We start from the raw sequence: 27051 nt of genomic DNA, 5'->3' as shown, positions 1-27051 counted from the left end.
CATTGATAAAAAAATTTTTTTGAACCATACACATCCTAAAGTGTATATGCAGGGGCCAGAGAGATAGTACAATAGGTGAATTGTTGCCTTCTCTGCAGCTGACATGGGTATAATCCCCAGCACTATATATGGTTCTCCAAGCAGGAGCCAAGAACCATCAGGAATGATTCCTGAGCACAGAGCAGTGAGCACTTCAGGTTGTCCTAAAGTGTATATACATAAGTTTTTAATGGGTTACTGTCTGGAGTACCTGAGACTTAATCTTAATATATTTAGCTAATTATAATTTTTGATAAGTTAACAGCAAACTTTAAAATATTTTGGGGGGCCCAAAGTGGTGGTGCAAGTGGCAGGATATCTGCTTTGCACGCGCTAACCTAGGATGGACCGTGGTTTGATCCCCCAGCATCCCATATGGTCCCCCAAGCCAGGAGAGATTTCTGAGCGCATAGCCAGGAGTAACCCCTGAGCGTCATCGGGTGTGGCCCAAAAACAAACAAAAATATAAATTAAAGGGGCCGGGAAGGTGGCGCTCGAGGTAAGGTGTCTACCTTGCAAGCGCTAGCGTAGGACGGACCACAGTTCGATCCCCCGGCGTCCCATATGGTCCCCCCCAAGCCAGGGGCGATTTCTGAGCACATAGCCAGGAGTAACCCCTGAGCGTCAAATGGGTGTGGCCCAAAAACCAAAAAAAAAAAAAAAATATATATATATATATATATATATATATATATAAATTAAATATTTTGGGGACTAGTAGGATTCAGAATAAACTGAGGTATTTTTTGGGGTTTTTTTTTTTTTTTGGTTTTTCGGCCACACCCATTTGATGCTCGGGTTACTCCTGGCTAAGCGCTCAGAAATCGCCCCTGGCTTGGGGGACCATCTGAGACACCAGGGGGATCGAACTGCGGTCCTTCCTTGGCTAGCGCTTGCAAAGCAGACACCTTACCTCTAGCACCACCTCGCCTGCCCCAAACTGAGTTTTTAATTTTATAGAGATAGGGATTATTATCCCTATATGTGTAGATATACATACAGTCCATATCTTTAACTTCATTTTTGTTTTTTGTTTGTTTGTTTTTGGGCCACATTCAGAGGTTACTCCTGACTATGCACTCAGAAATTGTTCCTGGCTTGGGGGGGACCATATGGGACACCAGGGAATCAAACCGTGATTCGTCCTAGGCTAGCGTGGGCAAGGCAAACGCCTTACCACTTGTGCCACCATTCCGACCCCATATCTTTATCTTTAACCCTCAGCTAGATATATGCACATGCTTTATTAGTAAAATGTACTTAGGGAGTATGAGAATAGAAAAGAAAGACACTTTTCAGTAGAGAATATGAGGAGTTTCTCCATATGGGAGAGTGGCTTAGCTCTAGGAATAACTACACTCCACCAACATCAGTGATCACAAGTAATAAACAAGCCTCGGGGGCCGGGCGGTGGCGCTCGAGGTAAGGTGCCTGCCTTACCTGAGCTAGCCTAGGAGACGGACCGCGGTTCGATCCCCCGGCGTCCCATATGGTCCCCCAAGCCAGGAGCGACTTCTGAGCGCATAGCCAGGAGTAACCCCTGAGCGTCACCGGGTGTGGCCCAAAAACCAAAAAAAAAAATAAAATAAAATAAACAAGCCTCAACTATTAATTAATTTACAAAAAGAACTTGGCTTTTGCTTAATGGTGATCGGTTCTTGATTCTTTAAGATCAGTTTATTAAAGACATCTTTCCAGCTTAGTTTCTTTATATATTTGAAAATAATTTCAGGAAAAAAGTGTTAAAATTTGAGTAGATAAAAAAATTCATAATAGTATCTAGTGATCAATAAAAGAATAGCCATCAGTGCTGTAAACAGGCACCATTATTATTGTTTCTGGAACTTCTGAAATGTTCACATGGGATTGGATACTTGCCTCGGTCTGATTCCTCTCTTCACCATGATTCTGAGCAGAAGTTTTTAGCTAAAACACCCCATAGAGAACTAAACTAGTGAAGGATCTGGGTTGTTTATTGTATCTGGAAGCAGACGAATTCTGTCTACCTGCCTGCTTTGAGTTAAATATTGTACATTTTACTATACACTACAAATTTGAAGCATAAATTTTAACAGAGATCTGTTTATATGGACACTTGGGAAACAGAGAAAGTTCTGATCTCTGATTATAAAAATAAATATCTAGCACCTCCTCTTGTCATTACAGTTCTTTCATATGTTTATACTAATAGTTCTCTAAAAAGTATATTTTTACCGGGCCGGAGAGATAGCATGGAGGTGAGATGTTTGCCTTTCATGCAGGAGGTCATCGGTTCTAATCCCGGCGTCCCATATGGTCCCCTGTGCCTGCCAGGAGCGATTTCTGAGCCTGGAGCCAGGAATAACCCCTGAGCACTGCCGGGTGTGACCCAAAAACCACAAAAAAAAAAAAAAAAAAAAGTATATTTTTACCAAAACCATGTCTATGCTTTAAAGTAATGATATCTGTTTTTATAACCCTTATAATGTGATTTGTGACTTTTTGCTTTCTATTTAAAGTGTACTTAATTTTTTAAATTATGTTAATGATTTTAGATTCCTCAGCAGGAAATGGGGTCCTCACTAAAGCAACAGTCCCCATTTATGCAACAGGAGTCCTTACATGTTATATTCAGGTAAGTGGAAAACTCTGATTTCCCAGTACAAATAGACTTGACTTGTATTTAGTATTTCTGATTTTCACTGTGACTAATTACTTAGCATTTAGAAGGATACTTAATATTATGTCTTTTTAATGAGCCTATAATTGAAGATCTTATCCATATAGGAAAAGCATTTATTTCTTTATTTTATTCCATCAATAATAGTATCTTCTAATAAGTTTCAGAAAAAAATCTAATTTGAACAGTTTTACAGATTGTATGCTTTCTGGTATTTTATTGTATTAGATTGTGCTTCTGTCCCAAAGTTTGTCTTTTAAATTTATTTTTCTTGAATAAATAATAGAATGCTGAAGAGATAATTGTATATTGGGTAGGGCACTTGTCTTACACACAGCCAACCTGTGTCTAGTGCCCTAAGACTTGCCAGCAGTAAACCCTGAGCACAGTTGAATATGGATTAAAAAAATGTGTTAAGTAAAGTTATATAGAAAATGTTTTAAAGTAGGGAATGGGTCTGGGGTGGGAGAGATAGAACGGAGGGAAGGTATTTGCCTTGCATGCAGAAGGTCGGTGGTTCAAATCCCAGCATCCCATATGGTCCCCTGAGCCTGCCAAGGAGCAATTTCTGAGCATAGAGCCAGGAGTAGCCTCTGAGCACTGCCAGGTGTGACCCCAAAACCAAAACAAACAAAAAATAATAATGCCTAGCTTTATTGTGTATAGCAAAGTTCTTAATACCTAATTTCTTATAAATAAACTGCCTGATACCAAAGTACTGTCTTTTACAATCATTTAGTTTCTCAGAGACTTAGCTGAGTATCTCTTCTGTTGGTCGCCTGCTTTAATGCCTTGAACTGGTTAGTCAATGGGGACTAAGTATAACTGAGCTTCAGTCTCTCTGTGTGTAGTTCTAAGGGCTCTACATGGGCATCCAAGCAGCAAGACCACACTTAGTGGTGTCTAGGGGTTCCTAAGATTATAGAAGCAGAATCTATGAGGCAAAGGCTTAGCACTCGAATTAGGACTTCTCTACCACTGTATTCTGTCTGTTAAAATAAGCCACATACTAGCTGTTTCAGGCTCACCAGTGTAACAGATTGCCAAACTCATCCACATTCGTTAGTCATTCTTGACAATGAGGCAGTCCCACAGGTAGATGAAAGTGTAGGCTCAGGGCAAGACTCTGAGAATCACAGAACACTTATTTCCTCCAACTAATCCTAATCTATCTGGTGATCTTAGAATTCAAAGTTCAGATAGATCTTGGCCATATGCAAGGCAAAAATAAAGCTCGTCTTGTTGCACACTTGTTTCAAAATAGATTTGAACTGCCTGAGAACTAAGTCACAGAACTGAGCTGGGGGTTTGGGGTTGTTGCAGGAAAGACAGTCTGCATGAAACCCTGTGTTCTTTACCAATATTGTAAGTCATGGTGCTTCGAGTAAAAATAAACACAGATAAGTGTTCTTTTAATATTAAAATAGAGTTCTAAATTATCATTTGATATCATAGAAGTAGAAGTTCTTATTCTAAAGAAGAGGGGTAAAATTGTACCCCCAAAATACAGTCTTGTAAACCAACATTGCCTCAAAATCAAAAATTAAGTTCCAGTTTTGTTGAAGCAGAATTACCTCATAACATGAATATACACAGAAGCCTACAGAGTGTAGGATATGTTAAGTCATCCATTAACAGCTTACCGTATTTTCTGGCGTATAAGACGACTTTTGAAACAAAAATAGTCAACCAAAAATCGGGGTTCGTCTTATACGCCGAGTATATCCCAAAAAATGTTTCAATATGCCCGTAAACAAAAATTGTCTGAATATTGCCACAAAATGAATCTTCCAACTCTATCCTGCACCAATCACTACAAGGCTACTCGGACTGCCTCTCTAACTCAGCCAATCCAAGCAGGCTTTTTATGCATGCAAATTAGACAATGTTCTGTACCTGAATCTACACTGTAAAAAGCCTGCTCAGATTGGCCAGAGTCAGAGAGGAAGTCTATTACAGTATAACCTTTGAACCCTTGCTTGTTGTGATTGGCTCACTGTGGTGCATGAGCACAGGAGCACATGCAGCACAGGAACGTTTTCTGTCTGATACAGTGAATATAGGCCTAAACCCATGTTTTAACTGCAAAATTAGGGGGTCGTCTTATACGCCCGGTCGTCCTATACGCCGGCAAATATGATACTTCTGTTCTTTTGGTTTTGTACCACACCTGGTGGTACTCAGGGTCAGCCTCCTTCAAACCTGTCCTCTCCAGCCCTCTAGTCTACATTAATGCTGACTGAGTTCCAGCACATCATGGGCCACGACATGTCCATAATGTTCTCCCTGATTTTGGAGGCTTCCAGCATCCTGACATTGTGATGTCCTATCACTTTCTCTTTTAACTGGTCACGTAGCTAATATGTTGACTTTTTCACCCAGGAGGCCAGGGCCATAGGATAGCACATATCAAAAAAGCACATATCATTTCTCTCTTAACTGGTCACGTAGCTAGTATGTTGACTTTTTCACCCTATCTAGTATTTAAGTACAATGTTTGCCTGGCAGTGGTCCCTTTGTATAATTTACTGAATAACTAAGGATACATCTATTTTTGAGCCACTATATGGACTTTACACATATCAATATTATTATTATTAACTTTCAAAAGAGAACAACTTTTCAATTTATCACAAGGTGTAAATTTAAGTCTCTCTTAAAGATATGCAGAGTTGCTTGTTTAAGAAAGCACATATAGGGGCCGGCGAGGTGGCGCTAGAGGTAAGGTGTCTGCCTTGCAAGCGCTAGCCAAGGAAGGACCGCGGTTCGATCCCCTGGCGTCCCATATGGTCCCCCCAAGCCAGGGGCAATTTCTGAGTGCTTAGCCAGCCAGGAGTAACCCCTGAGCATCAAACGGGTGTGGCCCGAAAAACCAAAAAAAAAAAGAAAAAAAAGAAAGCACATAACAAGGGCCGGAGAGATAGCACAGTGGTAAGATGTTTGGCCTAGTTACAGGACAGTGGTTCGAATCCGGGCATCCCATATGGTCCCCTGAGCCTGCCAGGAGCGATTTCTGAGCATAGAGCCAGGAGTAACCCCTGAGCGCTGCCGGGTGTGACCCCCCCCCCAAAAAAAAGAAAACACGTATCAGCTGGAGAGATAGCATGGAGGTAGGGCATTTGCCTTGCATGCAGGACAGTGGTTCGAATCCCGGCATCCCATATGGTCCCCCAAGCCTGCCAGGAGCAATTTTTGAGCTTAGAGCCAGGAGTAACCCCTGAGTGCTGCTGGGTGTAGCGGAAGGGAGGGAGGGAGGGAGGGAGGGAGGGAGGGAGGGAGGGAGGGAGGGAGGGAGGGAGGGGGAGGGAGGGAGGAAGGAAGGAAGGAAGGAAGGAAGGGAGGGAGGGAGGGAGGGAGGGAGGGAAGGGAGGGAGGGAAGGAGGGAGGGAAGGAGGGAGGGAAGGAGGGAAAGAAAAGCACATATCAGGAGGCCAGGGCCATAGGACAGCAGGGAGGGTGCTACTCTTGCATACCACTGACCTGGTTTCAATCCAGGCATCCCATATGGTTCTCTGAGTACTCAAGTACTCCTGATTGCAGAGCCAGGAATAAACCTGAGCGCCAGTGGGTGTGCCCCATCCCCAAAAAAAAGCACACAACAGGGGCCGGAGAGGTAGCATGAAGGTAAAGTGTTAGCCTTCCATGCAGAAGGACGGTGGTTCAAATCCTGACATCCCATATGGTCTCCCGAGCCTGCCAGGAGCGATTTCTGAGCTTAGAGCCAGGAGTAACCCCTGAGTGCTGCTGGGTATGACCCAAAAAAAAAAAAAAAGAAAGAAAGAAAGAAAAGAAAAGAAAAAAAAAAGCACACAACAGGTATTTTTTTTAATTTAGTTTGTTTTTCTAGCTTATGCTTGACATTGTAAAGTACTGATAATAGGTGAAATCTGTACTCTTGTATAGTTCTCAAACTAATCAGTAGTTTATCTTTCCTCATTTCTGATCACTCTGACTGCAGAGGGGAAATGGTGTGTGATAGTTCAGTCTTCTAGAAGCCCTTTACCATTGACTTACATGTTCCTACTGACCAAACCTCTTCTCTTAAATATATTATTTCATCATAGAACATCAGATTTCCTTCCCCTCTAGAAGTTAACAATACATGAAATTATTTTTGGCTCTTGTAATTTAACAGTTTGTTTTTCCTAACATTATAGAGTATTATGATGAAAAATTCCCATTTTCTGGCTCATTGAAGACACTTTTTAAAATACAGGTTATTTTTTAATGAAGCATGACGCATAAGAACAGTGGTCTTTGGGGATGGAGAGATAGCACAGTGGCAGGGCATTTGCCTTGCATGCAGCCGATCCAGGACAGAAGGTGGTTCGAATCCCAGCATCCCATATGGTTGTTTTCCCAAGCCTGTCAGGAGCAATTTCTGAGCACAAACCCAGGAGTAACCCCTGAGCACCACTGGGTATGATCCAAAAAAAAATAGAACAAAGGTCATTATTTCAAGAATGTATGTGCTTCTCTTTGCTAATTATATTGCAAGTCCATTTTGTATTCAATGTAGCAGTTTTACTGGACAATCCTAACTTGGAATACAAAATGGACTTGCAATATAATTAGCAAAGAGAAGCACATACATTCTTGAAATAATGACCCTTGTTCTATTTTTTTTTTTTTTTGGATCATACCCAGCGGTGCTCAGAAATTGCTCCTGACAGGCTTGGGAAAACAACCATATGGGATGCTGGGATTCGAACCACCTTCTATCCTGGATCGGCTGCATGCAAGGCAAATGCCCTGCCACTGTGCTATCTCTCCATCCCCAAAGACCACTGTTCTTATGCGCCATGCTTCATTAAAAAATAATCTGTATTTTAAACTGCTACATTGAAGAAAATAATCTGTATCTGAGCTCTCCTGTAAGAGCCTCTGAGATCTATATTTTACTTAAGTTTTAATTGAAATTTACATATAATTAACCACATGAGATCAGGCACCTAATGTATTAGCAGAGGTCTAAATTCAGTATTTCCCATACTGAGGCCCACCCCAGCCCCCCTTCCATGGTCCTAGAACCAGGAAGGGAGGCAGCAGTGGGCAATAGTAGTTCTGGTGCAGTGACAGGGAAGGAAGTACTTTCTATTCCTTCACTTAAAGATGATCAGTCTTCTAAGAGGCCATGAGGATTAGTGGTTTTCCTGAAAAGGAGCAATGAGCCAAATAAATTTGGGAACTTTTTGTCCGAATCTCTGAGAATCATGACCACTTTGGCCCTCAGGCCATTGCTATCAGAGCTTCATACTTCATAAATATCTTGAAGGTGCTTCAAGATTAGGATAGTTCCTCTTTACCTGGTAGAATTTTATAATTATAGGTAGACTATTATTATTTTAGATTGTTTGGAAATTGATGAGCACATTTTTCCTTCTGTAGGAAGAAGACCGGAAACTCTTGGTTGGATTCTTAGAAGACGTGATGACTCTGCTTTCCTTGTCGCACGCTCCTCTTGATAGCCTGAAAGCTTCTTTTGTTGAATTAGGGTAAAGAGAATTGCACACAGCTTTTTGAAATTTCTGTTCGTTGGAGCTATAGAACACACGCAGATGTTTACCACCTGAGATGATCAGTTTACGTGCTGGATCTATGATTTGAAGTACTTGGAGAAATGAAAATACATGTGAAGTATATTTATTACCCAAAACTGCAGTAGCAAACTCATGTGAAAAGTAGCTCATTTTGGGCTCCTTTTCATCCCATGATTATGTGTAGTCACCATACCATCTGACTGATACCATAGTTTCATCTCAGCCTTTATTGAAAACACTCATGCATTTATCAGTAAGATCTTGCAATTGGGAATCATGCTAAGGTAATTTGCCCTTCTATGATTTAAGTTGCTCTTATGTGGTCTATATGTCACAATCTTATAACATAGTGCAAACATTGCTCCTCCCATTTTGATAGATTCTGAAACCCAGATCCTCAATTTTCTTATTCATCTAGTTCTTCACTTCATTGCTCTTTTTTATACTCATAGAATCGGCTTTTCATTTTTTATGATTTTATGAACTTTTATATTATTAAAGGTTTGAAAGTTCTATCACACATGCAAAAGTTCAGACAAACTTAGAGTATAATTATTGAATATTCTGAAACATTATGATTTTATATGGTCATTGCTTTTTTAAAGACTATTTGATATGAACTACTAAACTATACAGATTTATTTCTTGAATTTTGTCAATGTTTACCATTAATATTTCTTTTAAAATGGTATTTTTTTAGCTCTCAATTTTAACACTAATTTTTTCTTTCAGTGCAAATCCAGCCTACCATGAGTTATTATTAACTGTTCTGTGGTATGGTGTTGTACACACTTCAGCACTTGTGAGGTGTACTGCTGCTAGAATGTTTGAGGTATGTACACAGCTGCTTCTTTTGGCTCAGAAGGGGGAAATGAAAATGTGTAAAGAAAATAATTTGCACATTATAATGCTTTTTTTTTCTACTAAATGGTATTTAGTTGTACACTGTATGATGGGGCAGAACTTTAGCTTGGGCATATTTGAGAATGTTTTCTAGCCTTGTTGATTTCTTGGATGTTATTCTGTTATCAGTTCCATTTCTTGGACTTTCTTATAAATCATGTGGCACATTAGAAAATCAATTACTGCAATTAAATAGCACTTTATTGATGAGTCATAGCTCACTTTTCATGACAGATATATGGAATAACATCCCCTTAAATTCCTATAGATTTATTTCTTAAATCAATCATAAGCATTAATGGTAAACATGACTCCAAGACTTGAGGTTTTTTTGTTTGTATTTTTATTTTGGGGTAGTAAAACAAGATAGTTTTTGCTATTTTTTTCTTTGTTTTCTTTGGATTTGAGTTTTTGAGCCACACCTGCCAATGCTCCAGGATTATAATTCATGGCTCTGCCCTGGTGGTGCTCCTGGGACTATATGTGATGCCAGGAATAGAACCCAGGTTGGTTGTGTGCAAGGCAAGCTTCTTACTCGCTATACTATTTCTCCAGCCCATGATAGTGTTTACTGAAGGAAACATACACAGAAAGATGTGAGAGGAAAGAAAGAGACAAAATAAATACGTTTTGTAGAGAGAACACTGGCTTCTCCAGAGTGAAAAAGCAAGCAAAGAGAGAAAGAGATGAGCAAGATTATTGGGAGAACACGGGCTTGAAGAGCAAGCAGGTTTGAATTGTCCAAACGGATTTGTCTTTTTTCTGCACTTCTTCTTCATGAAAGAGCGAAGAAACAGTTGAGTTCAAAATCAACTCAGGCAGGTTTGAAACTCCAGATATAATTATTATTGACTATAAACACCCTGATCTAGTAACTTGACTAACACTCAGTTTAGGCACTTATATTAATTATACTTCCCTTAGCAAGTTTTAATAATTAAATAGCGTGTTCAGTATGTAATAATAAATACCTCTTCAACTTTAGTTTCAGATAGTTTAGCTTAATAAAAAAAAATTAGAGAGGCTGGAGTGATAGCACAGTGGGTAGGGTATTCGCCTTAAAAGTAGCCAACCCAAAAACAAACAAAAAAAAAGTAGCCAACCCAGGTTTTATCCTATTACCCCCCCCACCCCCACTCTGCACAAGCATGAGCCTACCAGAAGTGATTTCTGAGCACAGAGCCAGGAATAACCCCTGAGCACTGCCAGGTGTGACCCAAAAACAAAAAAAGTAGATAGGTATGTGGTAGGGCCCGTGCCTATGGTTTGATGCCCAGTATTATGTGACTGCCTGGCATGGTCCTGGTGACAGCGGAACCTGGGAGGTGGGCGTGGTCAGGATGAGCACTGAATCATAGGTGGCCCATATAACAAAAAGGAAAACGAGCCAAAGATAGCTCAGCGGACTTTGCATGGGGGAGACCTGCATTTCCATCCCCAGCAGGCAAGACTAAGTGCAGGAGTGGGAAGACAAGGTCAGATAAGGAAAGACCAGATCAGGGTGTTGCCTTGCATACAGCTGATATGGGTTTCATCCTGGCACCACATATTCTCCCCCAGTTATCACCAAGAGAGATCCCTCAATATAGACCCAGAAGTAAGCCCAAAATCCAGGAGCAATTAAAATGACCATGTCCCTTAGATTATTCCTTTTTTTTTGGGGGGGGGGGGCTAAAGGGCCACACACAGTGACGCTCAGGGTGCTCCTGGCTCTGCACTCAGAAATTACTCCTGACAATGTTTTGAGGACCATATGGGACTCTGGGGTTCAAATCCAGGTCAGCTGCATGCAAGGCACAAATCCTACCTGCTGAACTAATATTACAGCCACAAAGATTACTTCCTTTTTGTTTGTTTTTTTGTTTGGCAAAAGATAGCAGGCATTTTAATACATTATATCAGTTCAAGTCTAAGCTATTGTAGAAAAGTTACAGAGAAGCAAGTTTTATTGAACAGTATCTGAACTTCTTTGCCATTTTCTTTTTACCTAACAGTAATATTTAAGATAATAGGAAAAGTTCTGTCATTTTTTTCTGCATAATTACATGTTACAATTATGTAATATTAAAGCTGATTTTAAAGGAAATTATTTGTGAGATGCTAACAGATTATTAAAATTATTTGTAAGATGCTAACAGATTATTTCAAAATTCAAAATCTTTACGTACGTAAGCTGTGCTCTCTCATGTATTGTATAGTTTTGAATAGTGGTGGAGGGTTTTGTTTGATTGCAGGGGGTAAGGAGGCTTGCTTGGTTTTTATTCTGTGATGCTAGAGATCAAACCACAATTGCTTATAAATGATCAGTAGTTGATCCAGCCAAAAATCAATGAAAGTGATCATTCTAATGTGTCACAAATCATATAGCTTTGAAATAGTCTTAATACTAAACTCCCATTTCTTCCAAGGCCTAGTCATTGTCACAACCAATATTTAAGTGCCACACTCTATATTTAGATATCACAAAAAATTCAGATATGCTATGTGCAACTTTTAGTTAAGGTGAAAACTTTCTACTATCATTTTAACTGATGTAAGTTTCAAGAGCTTATATCTATCTAAGACCACACAGATATAAGTGCGTAGCTGGAGTCTGAACCAGACCTAATTCCCACATAAAAGACCTTCCTGCTAAGGCTGGATTAGCTTGTTTACAAGGAAAGGCATGGGGATGTCAAAGATAGGGAATTTTCCTGTGGGTTTTTTAACTTACTGAGGAACAATCAGAAGCAAGTTAGTGGTGGCTGCTGGCCATTTGAGATTGTTTTTTTTTTTTTTTTTGGTTTTTGGGTCACACCCGGCAGTGCTCAGGGGTTACTCCTGGCTCTATGCTCAGAAATCGCTCCTGGCAGGCACGGGGGACCATATGGGACGCCGGGATTTGAACCACGGACCTTCTGCATGAAAGGCAAACACCTTACCTCCATGCTATCTCTCCGGCCCCATTTGAGATTGTTTTAAAAAAAAAAAAAGAGTCCAGTTTATACCTTATTGGTCAGATCAAATCATAAGATATACTTTGCAAGTATTTTTCTGGGGAAGCTTTCTTGTAAATGGCAATTGGACATGGGTGGCATAAGCTGTTTGACCAAAAAAGTATGAACTGTCATTGAATTTGGTGACATCATAGCCTTGTATTGTGTACTGCCAGGCTGTTTAAGCTTTATTTTCCTCCCAAGCATTCTCTGCCTTTTTAAAGCACTCTAGTAGCAGTATTTGCTTAGCTTCTAATTTTGGTTTTGCTTTTGTGTTTTCTCTTTGTCTTGGTTGTTCCTTTTCCTTCCCCGACACTGTTTGCTCTTTCCATGCATCACCTGTGAATTTCCCCTGTGTTGACCAATCAGCTGTTGGTGAAGGGGGTGAATGAAACTCTGGTAGCTCAGAGGGTTGTTCCTGCTCTCATTACTCTCTCCAGTGACCCTGAAATGTAAGTGGCCTCCCTGCCTTTTATATTCAGCATCCTTTCAAAACGTGCCAGTCAAGAAATAACCATCAGCTGTTAAATTGATGGAAGAAATATGTTCCTCTTAGTGTAATATTGGACCCTAGTTGATCCTTGCTGGCTGCTTTGATGTTTCTCTTCACATCTCATTTAAAGTCAGCTTTCACAGTAAGCCTGATTCAGAGGCTATTGAAAAACACATACGCTCACATAAGTCCTCAATAAAGCATTTGCAAGAGCCAAGACTTGCTGATGGATTATTTCTTTCAAGCCGAGAAGGGATGCTTTGCTAATCTCACTAACATGGTACGAGTAAATGTGTAGGGTCATGAACCAAAGGCTCGTGTGGGTTACTAAACCAAGACAGACCAATGAGTCTACCTGCCCATCCTCAGTCACAGCTAACACAGTTCTCATTCCAGTTTACCAAACCATTTTTTATTGCATGTTGACTGGTTTGCAGCTGACTCTTCGAGGCATGAGTGAAGCGTTAGTTGACAAGCGGGTTGCTCCGGCCCTTGTTACCTTATCCAGTGATCCTGAATTGTGAGTTTCACAGACTGCGACCTTAAGTTATCCTGTCTGTCTTTTTGAGCCTTCTTCTTGGTCTGCTTTTTTAAATTTACTTTGTCATTGCTAGAGACTAATACAGTATATTTGCCTTGTACTTACTTTGATGTGCACTTTAATAATCATCATCATCAGGTTTTCAGCCAAAATTTCATTTTGTTTTTTTGTTTTTTTTTTTTAATTCTAACAGCTCCGTCAGGATCGCCACCATCCCAGCCTTTGGCACTATTATGGAAACAGTTATTCAGAGAGAGGTAGGAAATGATAAGAATTGACATCTCTGTGTTGTGGTGATGATGACATTTTACCATGTATTTCCCCAGTAGTAGCAGACAAGGGTAGGATGCCTTTTCATTGTATTTCTTCCTCACCTGTGAATCAGAAGAGGATCTCAGTATTTAAAATTAGTGCCCTAACCAAAGTATATTTTCACATCCCAAGGAATCTCTTAGATAGATCAAGTATTAAAAACCTCACTTGAGGGGCTAGAGAGAGTACATTGGGGAAGGTGCTTGCCTTGCACACAGCCAACCCAGGTTTGATCGCCAGTATCCCATTTAGTACCCCCCAAGCACTGCCTGGACTAATTCCTGAGAGCAGAACCAGGAGTAACCCCAGAGCACCATTACATGTGACCCAAAGAAAGCAAACAACAAAAAACATACTTGATGTTTTTTAATAATTCTTCAAGCAGGAGCCGTAGTGGTGGTACAAGAGGTAGAGCATTTGCCTTGCACGCTGCTAACCTAGGACGGACCTCGGTTCGATCTTCTGGCGTCCCATATGGTCCCCCAAGTAAGGGGTTATTTCTGAGCGTATAGCCAAGAGTAACCTGAGTGTCACAGGGTGTGGCCCGAAAAGCAAAAAAATAACAATAATAATCTTTCAAGCAGATTTTGTAGCAAAGCCTTCTGTTTACACTGACTTCTGATTAGTCCAATAATTTCTGGTTGCCTAATAATTTTAACAATTCTAAAAAATTTCTCACTATCAATCTGTACAGATTTGAAGTCTATTTTGCCAGAGAGCTTTAGGAATCTAAATATACCAGCTTCACAAGAGATTAGGAGATTAGAAGGCACAAGGACTCTCTCACTGGGTTATTGATACAGTTACCTGGTGGCCTCATATTAGCTGGTCACAGTGCACAGCTGCCAAGTGCCTGCTTCCTTTCAAGTCTCCTTCCCTGGAAGTATGTGTTAGTCTCTAAAAGCATATTTTGATTTTGACAAGGCCAGAGATATAGTAGAGTGGGCACTTGCTTTGCACACAGCTGACCCAGGTTCAACCCCAGCATCTCATATGATCCCCTAAGCACCACTAGGAGTGATTCCTGAGCAGCAGAAAGCCAGGAGAAACCCCTGAACATGGCCAGGTGTGAATGATCCAAAAACAAAGCCAAAAAATGTCTGCTTTTGATTCTGAAACTGAATTTCAAGTTGTTTAGGTTCTATATGCAACATATTACCACTTCTTGAAATTAGTATCGCTTTCCCTCTTGGTTATAAAATTGTATAATATTTATATAATGAAATGCCCTGTATTTTAGATAATAAATTTTTTGTGGGCATATAAGTAGTCACCTAAATGGAAAATAAAAGGAAAAACTAGTCACCAAATGGAAAAACTCAAATATTTCACCCTCAAAAGTTTTTATCTTATTCACTTTATCATGTAGTTTTAACAAAAGTTTTCTTCATTATAAAAAGTATTCTTTTGTTTATTCATTTTATATTTCTCTAGTGAAGCAACATTTAAAAAAAAAAAAGCACTTCACTTTGCAAAGCTTGCAGTCTTGGCAGAATTTCAACATGTTCTTAAATCCTAAAATAAAAATGTCATTTAGGGAAATGTGAGTAAGATGTAAGTCATTAATGACTCATTGCTTTTAGATGAATAACTGGGTAAATTGCATTGTGATGTATTTTTAAAATTGTAATTTAGACATAAAATCAGCATAAACTCATATAGTTTTTCCTAAGCATTAGTGGGTGAGAAGTCTAATGTTTGTGCATTTTGTCAGGGAATATTCATATTTTTTAAAAATGGAAAATGATTTAACAAACATAAAAATACAAGAAATTTTTTGAGCAAATAATAGGGTTTTTTTTTTATTGTTGTTGGTTTTTTTTGTTTTTGTTTTTGTTTTTGTTTTGGGTCACACCCGGCAGACTCGGGGGACCATATGGGATGCCAGGATTCAAACCACCGGTACCTTCTGCATGGAAAGCAAATGCTTTACCTCCATGCTATCTCTCCGGCCCAACAATAGTTATTTAATTTCAAATTTTTGTTCTTGTGTTGATGTCAGTTGGATTCACTGCTTTGGGATATGTTTGATGTGTTCCTAACAATTCTCTTTATTTATTAAAATGAATAATTTTTAATATTCTATAAAATGATTGTATAATATTTGATTTTAAGTTGCTAGAAAGAGTGAAAATGCAGTTGGCTTCTTTCCTGGAAGATCCTCAGTATCAAGACCAGTATTCTTTGCATACAGAGATCATAAAAACATTTGGCCGAGTTGGGCCTAATGCAGAACCAAGGTTTCGAGATGAATGTAAGTTGCATTTTTGTTTTGTTTTGTTTTGTTTTTATTGTAATATAGAATCAAAGCCAAAAGTTTCTCTGAGGGTTTGTCATATGATAAAGCCTTCCTACACTTCTTGTACAGAAAATGAAAGTTGGTATTACAAATACTGATAGCTTCTTAAAAAATACTTGAAAGTTATCTTCAAAATATTTCTGTGCCATCACTCCAGACCCAGATTGAATTTTTTTATAGCATTTGTATGTTATTGGTCCCTTAAGTCCTAAGACTGTAGTCACTTCACAGTTCATATATGGCAGCAATAGCTCTATGGAATTTTCAAGAATTTCCCAAAATAATTGTTTTAGCTGACAGTTTTCTTTACAAAACACATAGCTACCATTTCAATTCATATAATTCCATCATGAGAAAAAAAATTTTTGGAGGGGGGGCCACACCTGGTGACATTCAGGGGTTACTCCTGGCCATACACCCAGAACTCACTACTGTCTTGTGGTACCACATGGGATGTGGGGGGGGTGGGGGATTGAATCACGGTCTGTCCTAGGCTAGTGCATGCAAGGCAGACAGATGCCTTACCGCTTGTGCCACCGCTCCAGCCCCAAGAAAAATTGTTATTCTCATAATGACAAATGTTGACATTGGGGGAAAATTGAGTACTCAGCAGAAGGAATAAAATGGCCATGTATGAATGAAAAAGAGAAAGGAAGTTAATTTTTTATAGTTTTGAGCAAAAAATGGACTAATAAATCTCAGCAATTTTAGGATCTCAGAGCCATCATTTGCTGAAATGATGCCTTGGCATGCCAGTTACTCAGTTGGAGTTTAAATGAATTGATCTTGACCAGAAAATCAATAAAAGCTTGAAGTTCTGTTTTCTGAATTTTGCTTGTCCTCCTCTTAGAAAGCACTTAATAAAACACAGGAATATCTTCTGCTATTGAATTGATTTCTGCTTCTTGAGTCATTGCTTTTATTTTAGCTGTAAATTGTCCTTTTTAAATTTTTTGTTTGGTTGATTTTGGTTTTTGGGCCACACCCAGCAATACTCAGGGATTACCCCTAGCTCTGTGTTCAGGAATCACTCCTGGCAGGCTCAGGGGACCATATGGGAACCAGGGATCGAACTCAGGTATATCCCTGGTTGGTCACATGCAAGACAAAGGCCCTACCACTGTGCTGTCACTCCTCCCCTCCTTTTTAAATTCTTTTTTTTTTTTTTTTTTGGTTTTTTGGGCCACACCCATTTGATGCTCAGGGGTTACTCCTGGCTAAGCGCTCAGAAATCACCCCTGGCTTGGGGGGACCATATGAGACACTGCAGGATCGAATCGCGTCCTTCCTTGGCTAGTGCTTGCAAGGCAGACACCTTACCTCTAGTGCCACCTCGCCGGCCCCATCCTTTTTAATTTTTTTTTTTTGGTTTTTGGTTTTTGGGCCACACCCAGCGGTGCTCAGGGGTTACTCCTGGCTGTCTGCTCAGAAATAGCTCCTGGCAGGCACGAGGGACCAGATGGGACACCGGGATTTGAACCAACCACCTTTGGTCCTGGATCGCAAACGCCGCTGTGCTATCTCTCCGGGCCTTTTTTAAATTCTTTTTTTTTTTTTTTTGGTGGTATTTTTTGGGTCACACCCGGCAGTGCTCAGGGGTTTTTCCTGGCTCTGTGCTCAGAAATTGCTCCTGGCAGGCACAGGGGACCATATGGGACGCCGGAATTCGAACCGATGACCTTCTGCATGAAAGGTAAACGCCTTACCTCCATGCTATCTCTCCGGCCCCCTTTTTTAAATTCTTAAGATTTAAAATATAAAGTCCACTATTGGCTTAAAACTCAGCCATCTGTGGTATTTGGTACTGACCTTTGCAAGGAATTGAGCAATAAGAACAATACTTTTATAAAGTAGTAAAAGAGTTTGATGTTGGAAAAGAATGTTAATGGTATGTTTGTATTTAATAGCAATATTTATTAATATTTATATGTTTAATAAAGAAACTTATTTGTAAAAATAACAGTAATGTGGGGGCGGAAAGATAGCATAGAGGTAAGGCGTTTGCCTTTCATGCAGAAGGTCATCAGTTCGAATCCCGGCATCCCATATGGTCCCTGAGCCTGCCAGGAGTGATTTCTGAGCGTGGAGCCAGGAATGACCCCTGAGTGCTGCTGGATGTGACCCAAAGCCAAAAATAAATAAATAAACAAAATATCTGTAATGCAAAAAGTATGATTCTTTTTCACTTTCCAGGTGAGAAATTAAACTGAAGTCATGTGAGCTGTATAATTAGGTTCTAGTACCAGCACTCTAATTCGTTTCTCCTGACTCCATGCCACATTTTACTCTGAAATGCATTTCTTACTAAGAAAAGCAAGCAACAAGCAGAATGTGAATGATCTGTTGAAATCATTTAGAATTGAAATGAAATTTATAAAATCAAAATAAAAGCTTTTTTATGAGGATGTGAGTGCATGGCTTTAATAAAATGATGTAAAGGTAGATTTGTTTTGTTTTTTTTAGTTGTTATTCCACATTTGCATAAATTAGCCTTGGTGAACAACTTACAAATTGTGGATTCCAAAAGACTGGACATTGCTACACATCTATTCGAAGCCTACAGTGCCCTCTCCTGCTGCTGTATCCTTTCTTGCGGAGATCCATCCCAATGCATCTGACCAGTTCTACTGTCACATGCAGTTGTTGTTGGTTACAGAATTTGGGTGGTGGTGGGGTTGTTCCTTTACCCTGCAGAAGGATTTTTTTTTTTTACATAAGGATTATAGAAAAGTGAGATTTTGACTGTATTTGATGTAGCCCGATCCTGATTCGTAATTTTAAGTCCACTATACTTACATGTTCTATAATCTTAAATATATCAAGTAAAAGTTTTTGGTTGTATAACTGAGAAAATAATAGTTATAGTCTTATATAACAACTGAGCAAGTAATGGGTTATAGTTGGAGCTTCTATTAATGAAAGGAGTCTTTCTTTTTTTTTTTAACCCCCACCCCCTGAAAGGAGTCTTTCTATAAATATTTGAAGATGGCTGTTTAACCATCTGAATCAAATAGAATGTTCTGAACATCACACAGACTGACCACTCACTAAAAACAGTAGGGCTAGAGAGATAGTACAGCAGGCATTGTACTTATCTTGTATAGGCCTGACCCAGGTGTGATCCCTGACCCCCCAGACAGTCATCGGAACTGCCAGGAACAATCCCTGAGCACCATCAGGTCAGCTCATAAAGGACAGAGCAGAGGGTGGAGAGATAGCATGGAGGTAAGGTATTTGCCTTGCATGCAGAAGGACGGTGGTTCGAATCCCATTTGGTCCCCGAGCCTACCAGGAGTGATTTCTGAGCGCAGAGCCACAAGTAAACCCTCAGCACTGCCAGGTGTGACCCAAAAAAAAAAAAAAAAAAAAAAACAAAAAAGTAAAGGACAGAGCAATATGGCTCATCCTCTCTAGTGAAGGCAGTCACCTAGTTCAGCCACCCACTTCATTTGGTAAAGGGGTAAGTAAAACTAACAGCATTAGTGACTTTCTCCTGGTGTTTTATACTTAAGAAGAGTAACAAGAATGACAGTCTTGTTTATACTAACAAGAACAACAGTCTTCAGCAGTCTTGCTCAATGGTGTTTTTGCCTATTCTAGTCAAGTTAAACACAGAAGATAAGGGTGTGCAGGTAGACTCCAGATTATAGGCTTTCCCGCTGAAAGGCAGCGGAGTTGTGATAGGGAAGCTGAAGAGAAATGAAAGATGGAATAATCAGACAGGGTTATTTAAAACAGTACAGACAAAACTACGATTATGATGGGAGATTTATTCCTTTTGATTCATGAAAGAGAGCAGGATTCAGAGTGATACTCTTGGGGCTAGAAAAATAGCTCAAAGAGATGAGTTCATGCTTTGCACATGACAGGTTCTAATTCACCCTGAGCTCAAAACTGGGAGTATCCCATAAGTACCACTGGGTGCAGCCAAAAATTTTTTTTAGAGAAGTTGCAGAATTTAGTATTTCACCACAGTTATGTGTAAGCCTGAAATAATATACCAGGTAGGTGGGTAATTAGGGAGTGGGGTTTTGACCACACCTGAAGATGCTAAGATCATTCCTGGCATTGTTCAAGGGACTTGATGCAGTTTTCAGGGAATCAAACCCATCTTGGCCACAAGCAAGGCTGGTGCCTACTTGCTATACTAGTGCTCTGGATCCAGTTTTTAACAAAATAAATAAGCTCCAAAATAACACTGATACTCATTAGCATTAAATTATCACAGGAAATATTTGTTTCAAATATCAATGAGATATTTGTTTTCAAATATCAAGAAAATAAAAACAAAATTATTTGTTAAATAGCTGCTTATCATTTTTGGAGCTATTAAAACTTAAAATCATGGGCCGGAGAGATAGTATGGAGATAGGGCGTTAGCCTTGCATGCAGAAGGATGGTGGTTCAAATCCCAGCATCCCATATGGTCCCCTGAGCCTGCCAGGAGCAATTTCTGAGCATAGAGCCAGGAGTAACCCCTGAGCGGTGCCAGGTGTGATCCCCCCCAAATAAAACTTAAAATCATGCACAGTTAAACATTTTACTTTGGGAGTTTATTACAGATCACCTATTCATGTAGATAATATATACTATAATTTTAAATGTATGTGATAAAGTAATGAGCCATTTTGATAAGTATACTGTACTCATAGGAAGATATAAGTCTATATATCTTCATATGTTTGATTCTGTGAAAAGCAGAACTTATTGTCATTCCTAATTTATCTTGTTGGCATTTGAAACTTGGAGACTATAGAGGAAGCAAAAAGAGGAAGTGTATTTTGAATTAGCAAGAACTCCTTTTGTAATGGAGAAGTGGCAGGACCCTTACATTAAGGAAATAATGGCCTGTCAGAGTTTTTATTTCTAAATGTATATACTTTATTGATGTGTTTACACTAATTTGCTAGAGATTATAACAATAGGTACTTTAATCACAAGTTAAAAATTATGTATAATCTTATATAGCAAAGGATTTCTAAAAGAATATGTTTTAGGAAAATAACATCAAAAAATCGGGATTTATTTTCTCTGTAAAACTAAAAACTATGGGCCGGAGAGATAGCATGGAGGTAAGGCGTTTGCCTTTCATGCAGAAGATCATCGGTTCAAATCCCGGCATCCCATATGGTCCCCTGAGCCTGCAAGGAGTGATTTCTGAGCATAGAGCCAGGAGTAACCCCTGAGCGCTGCCGGGTGTGACCCAAAAACCAAAAAAAAAAAAAAAAAAAAAACTAAATTTTCTAAGTGGACAAGACAGTATTTATTTAAAGTTCATAAAAAGCCTGTTTAGAGGAAATATTGTGTTTAAGACTGCTAAAGTGAATACAGTAATGTTTTTACACTCCATACAGTTAAGAGAAAGCGGCATCCTAACAGTACATGCTGTTTAGTTACTGAAAACTATTCTGTATTAATCAATTTGATGGATGGAATCTGTGTTAACATGGCCACTATAAAACCACAACTTCAGCCATTGGAGTCATAGTGCTCCTGCCTTGCACATGGATGACCTGAGTTCAATTCCTGCCACTACTTTTGGTCTACGGAGACCCAAAGTGTTGAACCCCAAGTGTAGAGCCTGGAGTCAGTCTCGAGTACAGCAGAGTATGGCCCCAAGCAACAAGCAGACAAACAGAGAAAACCAGTATCCATGTTCGGTCTGCTGCTGCAAAGCATGGTGAGGCCAGAGTGCAGACCTTTCCTTTGGTATCTAGTAGGGGTATCAAGAAACTGATGCTTAATGAAGTGCCATGCCCTGCTAGGTTCTGAGCTTTGGGGTGGTCAAAGAAGGTACCAGAAGAGTAAGACAGTTTAGGCAAAACAAAGCAAGTTTATTGAAAGAGCAGACACTAGACAGACTGACCCACCAGGGGCACCGGAGAGAGGGACCCTATAGAACAGTCTTAAGGTGTCTTCAATTGTGAGTCTCCGGGCTGTTTGGGCAGGAAGTGTCTGCTCCCGGTGGGAATTGATTCTAGGAGGTGGGCAGGCAGGTGGGACATGCAGCCTGTTCTGGGAACTGAGCTGTAGCATTGAGTAATTCAGGGCCTCCAAGCACAGTCCGTTAGGTGAGCAGGGACAGACTCGGGCCTTGGAAACTGGGCTTTTTAGAGGGCTTTTACTAACCCACTACTTTTCATATTCTGCATAAAGTATAAACATAAAGTATTGTTTGTTTGTTTGTTTTTTGGTTTTTGAGTCACACCTGGCAGCACTCGGGGGTGACTCCTGGCTCTACATCCGAAATCGCTCCTGGCAGGCTCAGGGGACCATGTGGGATGCCGGGATTCAAACCACCAACCTTGTGCATACAAGGCAAACACCCTACTTCCATGCTATTTCTCCAGCCCAAGAATTTATTTTTAAGGATAATTGAAAGAATTAGAGATGTTTTACTTGGAGAAGAGAGAGGGCTTGACTATGAAAGATCATTCAAAAAATTTTCTAAAAGTTATGCAGAAAAGGGGCCGGAGCAGTGGCGCAAGAAGTAGAACATTTGCCTTGCACACACTAACCTAGGACAGACCATGGTTCAATCCCCCAGCATCCAATAGGGTCCCTCAAGCCAGGAGGATTTCTGAGCACATAGCCAAGTGTAGCCCCTGAGCACCACCAGATGTGGCCCAAAAATTAAAGAATGGGGCCCAGAGAGATAGCACAGCGGCGTTTGCCTTGCAAGCAGCCGATCCAGGACCAAAGGTGGTTGGTTCGAATCCCGGTGTCCCATATGGTCCCCCGTGCCTGCCAGGAGCTATTTCTGAGCAGACAGCCAGGAGTAACCCCTGAGCACCACCGGGTGTGACCCAAAAACAACAACAACAAAAAAAAAATTTTAAAAAGTTATGCAGAAGAAAAGACTAGGCACATTTTGTGTAATTAAAGCAGCAGAGTTGCCAGATTACAGAAATGGTGAATTGTCCTATTAGTTGTAGTAGCAGGGATTCTGTAATCATCATTCACAGAAGAGGTATATATTCTATATGATATGTCATATATTGTGTAATCACAGATGAGGTTTAACATGAGATAGAACTAGATGACTTCTAAATCCCTAACTTTTAGAAAGATTCAAAGGACACAGATATGACTTGGCAGCAGAGTGCTTGCTTGTCTTGTATGCTTTAGACATGGATTTGATCCCCCACTCCACCCTTTCCCAAAAAATAAAAAGATTATTTCTTTAGGGAAAAGGCAAGATAAATTATTAAGCAGAAAGAGAGTGATTCTACTCAACATTTCCCTTCAGATAAAGTTGTCTATGGCCTCAGTTCATTCCCACCTTTTTGAGAACTTATTCCTACTGAGTTCTTCAGCTGTATCTCAATGGTCTGTGCCTGTTTCTAGAAAATAAGACTATCCAGTATTTGGCCACTGCCATCTGTGTGTAGGGATTTTGGATTTGGTTCCACCAAAATGATGTCTTAACTTTTTAGTTCTGCCTACTTTTAAAACATTCATTATAGAAACCTTGTTTACGACTTTTTCTTATAACTGTTGCCAAGGTAATAGTTAAATACTGTACTGATATATTCATGTAATGAAATGTTAATGAGTTTTTTTAATCCCCAAAGACTAATAAGGTCATCTTTTTTTTATTATAATATAATTTTTATTTTGATCATAGTGGCTTACATATTGTTAGACTAATAAGGTCATCTTTATAAAAGAACTCACTTGGGACCTGAGCAGTGGCACAGCAGTAGGGCGTTTCTCTTGCACGGACTAATCTAGGACGGACTGAGGTTCAGTCCCCAGGTATCCCAAATGGTCCCCCAAACCAGGAGCAATTTCTGAGCGCATAACCAGGAGTAATCCCTGAACATCACCGGGTGTGGCCCAAAAGGCAAAAAAATAAAAACAAGTAAAAATATAAAGTAATTCACTTACTAGTGATGCTCACCTTAATATGTTTAATACCAAATAAGAATTCTTTTTGGGGCCGGCGTGGTGGTGCTAGAGGTAAGGTGTGTGCCTTGCCAGCCCTAGCTAGAACAGACCGCGGTTCGATCCCCTAGCATCTCATATGGTCCCCCAAGCCAGGAGCGACTTTTGAGTGCATAGCCAGGAGTAACCCCTGAGCGTCACCGGGTGTGGCCCAAAAACCAAAAAAAAAAAAACAAAAAAAAAGCTTTTTAGGGGCCTAGAGAGGTAGCTCAGCAGTAGGGCATTTGCCTTGCATGCAGCTGACCCAGGACGGATAATGGTTCAATTTCTGGCATCCCATATGGTCCCCAGAGCCTGCCAGGAGTGATTTCTGAGTGCAAGGCCAGGAGTAACCCCCTGAGTGTCGCTAAGTGTGACCCCCACCCAAAACAGGAATTCTTTTTAGAGGCCAGAGAGATAGTAAGCTGTGCTTGCCTTGCATGTGACCTACCCAAATTCTATCCCTGGCACCCCTTATTGTCAGGTGTGACCCGAAAACCAAAAAAAGTTACATATTATTAAATGACTTGAAACTATAATAAGATGGACCAGTGTCAATTAAAATTCAAAGATCAGCAGGAAATATAACCAAATATAGATTAAAATACACTACCATGGTGGGTTTTTTGTTTGTTTGTTTGTTTGTTTTTGGATTTTGGGCCACACCCGGCAGTGCTCAGGGGTTACTCCTGGCTGTCTGCTCAGAAATAGCTCCTAGCAGGCACGGGGGACCATATGGGACACCGGGATTTGAACCAACCACCTTTGGTCCTGGGTCGGCTGCTTGCAAGGCAAACACCGCTGTGCTATCTCTCCGGGCCCATACTACCATGTTATAACAAAAATTTTCTCACTCAGTTTCATTAAAAACTATAGTAAGTCTGTTTAACAGAATGATTAAGGAAGAAATCAGGGAAAAGTTATTTAATAAGATAACTTATTCTAAATTAATATACTTGAATATATTTTCTTTGTACCAGTCTTTTGATAGTGAGGAATTCTTTCTGTGAGTTGGTTGATTATTGAGATAAGTGTATCCATAAGCCTATGAGCTTCAATTTAAATATCTTAGTTTTTGTTTTGTTTTTTTCCTGGCTCTATGATTGGGGATTACACCTTGTTAGTGCTTGGGAGACCATTTGCTAGATATTAAATGCATGCAACCCGAGAACCTTATCTGCTCTACTGCCTCTCCAAGCCCTTCATTTTAATCTTGCAAAGAGTACTCAGAAACTTGTCTAATACTAGAACATCAAGTCCTTCAGATTTTGTACAGTGACCTTACATATTCATAGTTTAAATTTTTTAAGCAGTTCAGCTTCTTCAGATTTTTCTAAAATGCCAATGTTAGCTCTCATGGAAGCATTAATTTTCTTATTTGGGGATGCATACTTATTTATACATCCAATGAAATTATATACTCAATTTTTACACATTTTATTTTTGGGGGAGGGGGGTTTTCGGGCCACACCCGTTTGATGCTCAGGGGTTACTCCTGGCTAAGCACTCAGAAATTGCCCCTGGCTTGGGGGGACGGACCATATGGGACACTGGGGGATCGAACCGCGGTCCTTCCTTGGCTAGCGCTTGCAGGCAGACACCTTACCTCTAGCGCCACCTTGCCGGCCCCTATATTTCATGTTTGTAATGTGTAATTAAATCATTTTATATTTTTGTAATAAATGCCACTGTATGAAAATTTATATATGAGGCCGGAGGAATAGTGCAGTGCGAAGGGCTCTTGCCTTGTACATGGCCAACCCAGGTTTGATACCCAGTATCCTATATGGTCCCCCAAGTTCAACCAGAAGTGAGCCCTGAACACTGCATGGCTCAAAAACAACCAGACAAATTAATAAATTATATAAGACAATACAGGAATGAATCTGTTTATTTTCTACATTTTAGATACTTTTTATTACAAATTATATCAAAAAATGAAAGTCATGTTGAAGGGAAACCTATTATTTTCTACACCATCAATTTACATTTAAGAGAATTTTGATGATCTGTAGTGATAGCACAGCAGTAGGGCCTTTGCCTTGCATGCGGCTGAACCAAGACAGACAGTAGTTAGATCCCCAGTATCCCATATGGCCCCCTGAGCCAGGAGCCATTTCTGAGTACAGAGCCAGGAGTAACTCCTGAGCACCACTGGGTGTGGCCAAAAAAAAAAAAGAGAGAATTTTGAATGGTTATTTTGGGACCACATTCAGCAGTTTGGATATAGGACTTACTCTTGATTCTGTGCGCAGGGGTCACTGCTGGTCGTGCTCAGAAAACCATATGGGGAGGTAGGAATTGAACCTGGGTTGGGTGCTTGCAAGATATTGCACCCTACCCTCTCCGAACTACCTTTTCTGTTCCTCTATTCATTTGGAGATATTAGTTTGTTTGCTTTAATTCCCTTAATTGCCTGTCACAAGTCATTTCAGAGGATTTAATGGTTAATCATTTTTTACCTGGCCTCCGATGTTTACGCACTGATATGGAGCACCTTTCCCCCGAGCATGAGGTAAGCTGCTATGTCTGCATACTGCACTGTCTCCTCTGTAGGGTTCCAGTCCTTTAGATTCAGGGCTTAGTTATGATTATACTGTATTTGGTTTCTCTAAATCCATAAGTAAATCGTTACGGTCAAGCTTAAGAGTGTTTGAGCAGGAGCCTGAGCAATAGCACAGCAGGGAGGGCACTTGCCTTGTGTGTGGCCAACCGGGTTCAATATCCTACATTCTAAGACTCCCAAGCACTGCCAGGAGTCACCCCTAAGATCACTGGGAGAGATAGAGTGCTTAAAATATGTGATTAGATGTATTTGTTACTTTGTTTTGGAGACACACCTGGGGATGCTCCAGGGCTTCTCCAAGTGCTGTACTCTGTTGTGATCAGGAGACCTGGAGGTGCCATGGATGAAATCTGGGGCTGCCACAAGCAAAGCCTGTACACCAGCCCTCTGAGCTCTCATCCTGACCAAGGAAATACGTATAAGATGCTCTATGCAATGTTACTGTGACCATCAGTTTTATTAGAGCAAATTTACCTGGAGAAAGTGAATATAAATGTAGGTGGTTTACTAGAAAGATCAGTGGGGAAAACTAAAGGAGAGTGGAACTCTCAGGAACTCTTCCTTAGGAAGGTTAATAGGAAACATCAGAGTGTTTGCCATCTTTTGAAGTTTTTTCTGTACCTAGAGTAACAATTCATTGTGAATCACTTTTAAAAATAAACTGCCAAACTTTATATTTCTGGTCTCATTTGTTTTGGGGTCACGCCCTGCAGTGCTCAGGGGTTAGTCCTGGCTGTGCACTCAGGTCGCCCCAGAGGGCTTGGCATACTATACAGGAAGCCAAACCTGCCAGCTGCA

At 40.2% G+C, this 27051-nt stretch overlaps 1 protein-coding gene across 5 annotated transcripts in view; it reads left to right on the top strand.

Moving 5' to 3' along the window:
- The window catches only part of RELCH (RAB11 binding and LisH domain, coiled-coil and HEAT repeat containing), a 104251-nt gene that overhangs the window by 72238 nt on the left and 4962 nt on the right, over positions 1-27051 (top strand). For 3 of the 5 annotated variants that reach the window (XM_049782073.1, XM_049782071.1, XM_049782070.1), the window contains 8 exons: positions 2574-2653; positions 8087-8193; positions 8971-9070; positions 12486-12568; positions 13344-13407; positions 15578-15716; positions 18225-18341; positions 26114-26202. In XM_049782073.1, the coding sequence (XP_049638030.1) occupies positions 2574-2653; positions 8087-8193; positions 8971-9070; positions 12486-12568; positions 13344-13407; positions 15578-15716; positions 18225-18341; positions 26114-26202 (779 nt within the window). Of the gene's footprint in view, positions 1-2573; positions 2654-8086; positions 8194-8970; positions 9071-12485; positions 12569-13046; positions 13130-13343; positions 13408-15577; positions 15717-18224; positions 18342-26113; positions 26203-27051 lie in introns of all 5 variants that reach the window. The other 2 variants (XM_049782072.1, XM_049782074.1) reach the window with 2 other exon arrangements.

Source organism: Suncus etruscus, chromosome 10 (assembly GCF_024139225.1).
Source record: "Suncus etruscus isolate mSunEtr1 chromosome 10, mSunEtr1.pri.cur, whole genome shotgun sequence".
NCBI classification, from domain to species: Eukaryota; Metazoa; Chordata; class Mammalia; order Eulipotyphla; family Soricidae; genus Suncus; species Suncus etruscus.
This window is presented reverse-complemented; position numbering and strand designations above follow the sequence as displayed.